The following is a 2,821-nucleotide window of genomic DNA, read 5'->3' as shown; positions in this document are numbered from 1 at the left end:
CATACACCTATGACAATAGGGAAAAGTGATTTTCTTGTTTTAGGACTTGACGCAGTCAATGCGTCAAGTAAACTGAAAAGAGTTCTTATTTATGTTGGATGGAAGAGAATGCCCAAGGCATTAATCCCGCCCCTTAGTTGGAATATTTTGTAGATAGTTTATTTTATTATGTATCTCATTTCTTTGTTTTTTGTTATTAATTTATTATTTTGTAATTGTTTTTTCCTCTCTTCTTTTGTTAATCTTGTTGTTCTGTATATATATTTATTGTACCTATACCTTTTGTAAATATTCCAAATAAAAAGAGTTAAATAATAATAATAATTTATAACTCACTCTTTACACATCTCTACTTGATATTCCCCTGGCATGGATAATTCGAAATCTGTGAAGCAACACGCTCCTTGGATTCCATGGTTTGTTAGGTTTCGAATCATAGAACATCCCTGGCTATTTCTTCAAGCGGTTCTATCTGCTCTCCCCTAGCCTAGCATGTAGACTGAAGAAAAATCCCCATGGTGCCCTAGTAGCATGAAATAAAGAAGACATATTTTAACTTTAACACGAGATTTACCTTTACAACAAATACTTGAACCTATCATCTGGTATACTCTGGCTTGGATCGTATCGTTAGTATTTTATGTGGTCCTATTTTTAGCATGATTGACGAAAGCTGTGCAGCAGAATCTGCTTTTCCTGCTCTCTTCTTCTGTCATGAAAGATAGATGTTTTTTTTTGTCATGTTTACAATAAGCATATTGTCTGTTTTTTTGTCGTTTCCTCTTTTACTTGTAGCATGGTGGTCGATAATGTTTTGTACATGGGTGGCTTTTGTGAATATTCACACAAAAATCCTGCTGTTTTCTAAGCTTGATTATTCTTCAAAGTGTCAATGCATGCGATGATTTGGGGTGCTTTCAACGTACATATTTGCGGCCTATATCTCGAAAATAGGTATGCTTTGGGTTTCTTTCAACGTTTTTTGCGACCTATATCTCGAAAAAAGGTGAACATCTGTAAAACACATTTGCACTTTATATTCTCTATTGAAGCACTATGACCTGTAGCTAATGTGTGGTCAGTGCTCAGTTTTGCAGTATGTTATTAGGAGGTATAATTTCTTTCAATTAGTGATATCCTGCAATTTTACGTACATATGTAATATACGTGTACCGTTTAATGCTGTCCCTTTCACGGATGGTGGACTCTAGAATACCTATTTTATATCCAATTCCATTGTTCCCTAGCATGGAGCTTTCAAAGATCTTTTTTCAATGTTTCTTTTACTTCATCTTCATTTGCCATATTCTCTGTCCTCTTATGTCGCCGTATACCTATACCACAAAACAGCTTTGTTAGTTTAACGGACACCTATCTTTATATTAGCTGTCCAAATAAAGCAAGCACTACTTCTACTTGAGTATATTCCTCATACAAATCCTTTCTCTCTCTTTCGAGTTTGACTTAACCCGTTTGTAACCTTGTCCTCGCTAACCCATTGCTTTCTCGCATGGTTTGTCTCACCCCCTCGTGCCCCTCTAGATTCCTCCGCCGATATTTGGAGCTGCGAGCGAAAATCAACGCCGGTAACTCGTGCCCTAGTCTTGTTAACCCTCCGACCACCCTGGCTACTAATTCTAACCATAACACACCCACCCGTACCGCGTCCCTCAAGGAGAGACCCTTGTGGAGGTAATTTCCATCATGGTTCTTGCAAGGGTTAAATTTTTTGCAGTGGGATATTGTAGTGGAAAAACATGGGGCTTATTCTTACAAGAACTTCTTACTTTGGTGGTTTAAAAAAGATAGGGGTTTATAGTAGTTATAAATAGTTCATTATAAAAGACTTTTCATAAAAATAAGAGAGATGAAAAAAAAGTAGCAAAATATAGTCATTATTACCTATCCCCAAAACTAAATGTTAGGTGATAACTAAGGTAATTAATTACTAAAGTAATTTTGTTTTAAAAGATGAGTGTTTCACAGCCGTTTTTATTTCGTAGCAATAAAACAACTGTTACATTAGAATTAGACGTATGTGGTCTGTATCGTAGCATGCCCATCCCGTAGTATGCCTCTCATAACTAATTCTTGTCTGTTTCTTCATTTTCAGGCGAGGTGTTTCTAAGGACGATACCCGGGTGACTTCGAGCCCCAGTGTCACCAATACTACGAACCCTAGTTCTCCGCCTTCCTCTGCCACTACTAGCCCGCAACATTCTCTCACAACGTCCGTCAGAAGGTATGTGTGTGTCCCCTAGTAGCTTGCTTGTGTCTTAGAAGGTGTTTCCTAAGTTTAAGACATTACTTTAGGATTCTATCTAAAAGAAATATGTACAAAATAGTAGTAGGGGACCCATGAAATATATTGTTTCAACACTTTTTTTCCAAGTATTTGCGAGAGTAAAAGATACAGGTATTTGTTCGTTGGTTCTAGCAACCTGTACATTTGGACAACAGATTGCAAAAGTTTTTGATCAACATCATTGGGTATTGACTTTCGGCAAATACAGCGATTGATTTTCCCGAATAATATAGAATAGAATAGAATAGAATAGAATATACCCTGTTTATACTGCCAGAATGAGACTGAAAAGTCCCTTTACTCCCGCAGTCTAAACAAGGTCTCATGTATTTGGTACAAAATAGGTGTATTTTTTATAAATTAAAACCTTGCTTAAATTAAAAAAAAAGAAAAAAAAAAATACAGCAGAAAGGAGAGTAAGATAATAATAAAAATAAAAGTAAGGGGGGGGGAATATAGAGGGGAAATCAATCTCCAACTGCTTATTTCAAGATTGTCCATGATATTTTTTTAAAG

The 2,821-nt window shown here is 36.2% G+C and overlaps 1 protein-coding gene across 1 annotated transcript; it reads left to right on the top strand.

Annotated features, from left to right (window-relative positions):
* Positions 1-1,472: 1,472 nt before the first annotated feature.
* LOC113465581 lies at positions 1,473-2,276 on the top strand. Its single transcript, XM_026820222.1, has 2 exons — positions 1,473-1,692; positions 2,114-2,276. Exons 1-2 carry the CDS (start codon positions 1,511-1,513, stop codon positions 2,259-2,261), a joined length of 330 nt encoding a protein of 109 aa, XP_026676023.1. The 5' UTR covers positions 1,473-1,510; the 3' UTR covers positions 2,262-2,276.
* Positions 2,277-2,821: the final 545 nt, after the last annotated feature.

The sequence above is a fragment of the Diaphorina citri genome, unplaced genomic scaffold, assembly GCF_000475195.1.
Source record: "Diaphorina citri unplaced genomic scaffold, Diaci psyllid genome assembly version 1.1 scaffold130, whole genome shotgun sequence".
NCBI lineage: Eukaryota > Metazoa > Arthropoda > Insecta > Hemiptera > Psyllidae > Diaphorina > Diaphorina citri.
Note: the sequence above shows the minus strand (reverse complement) of the source record. Positions and strands in the feature narration are given on the sequence as shown.

What these genes read in the sequence shown, in the direction of transcription:
- LOC113465581 (XM_026820222.1), top strand. Translation starts at nt 1,511, where the DNA reads ATGGTTTGTCTCACCCCCTCGTGCCCCTCTAGATTCCTCCGCCGATAT. An exon ending in AAGGAGAGACCCTTGTGGAG is followed by an intron (nt 1,693 to 2,113) that starts GTAATTTCCATC and finishes CTTCATTTTCAG; the next exon opens with GCGAGGTGTTTCTAAGGACG.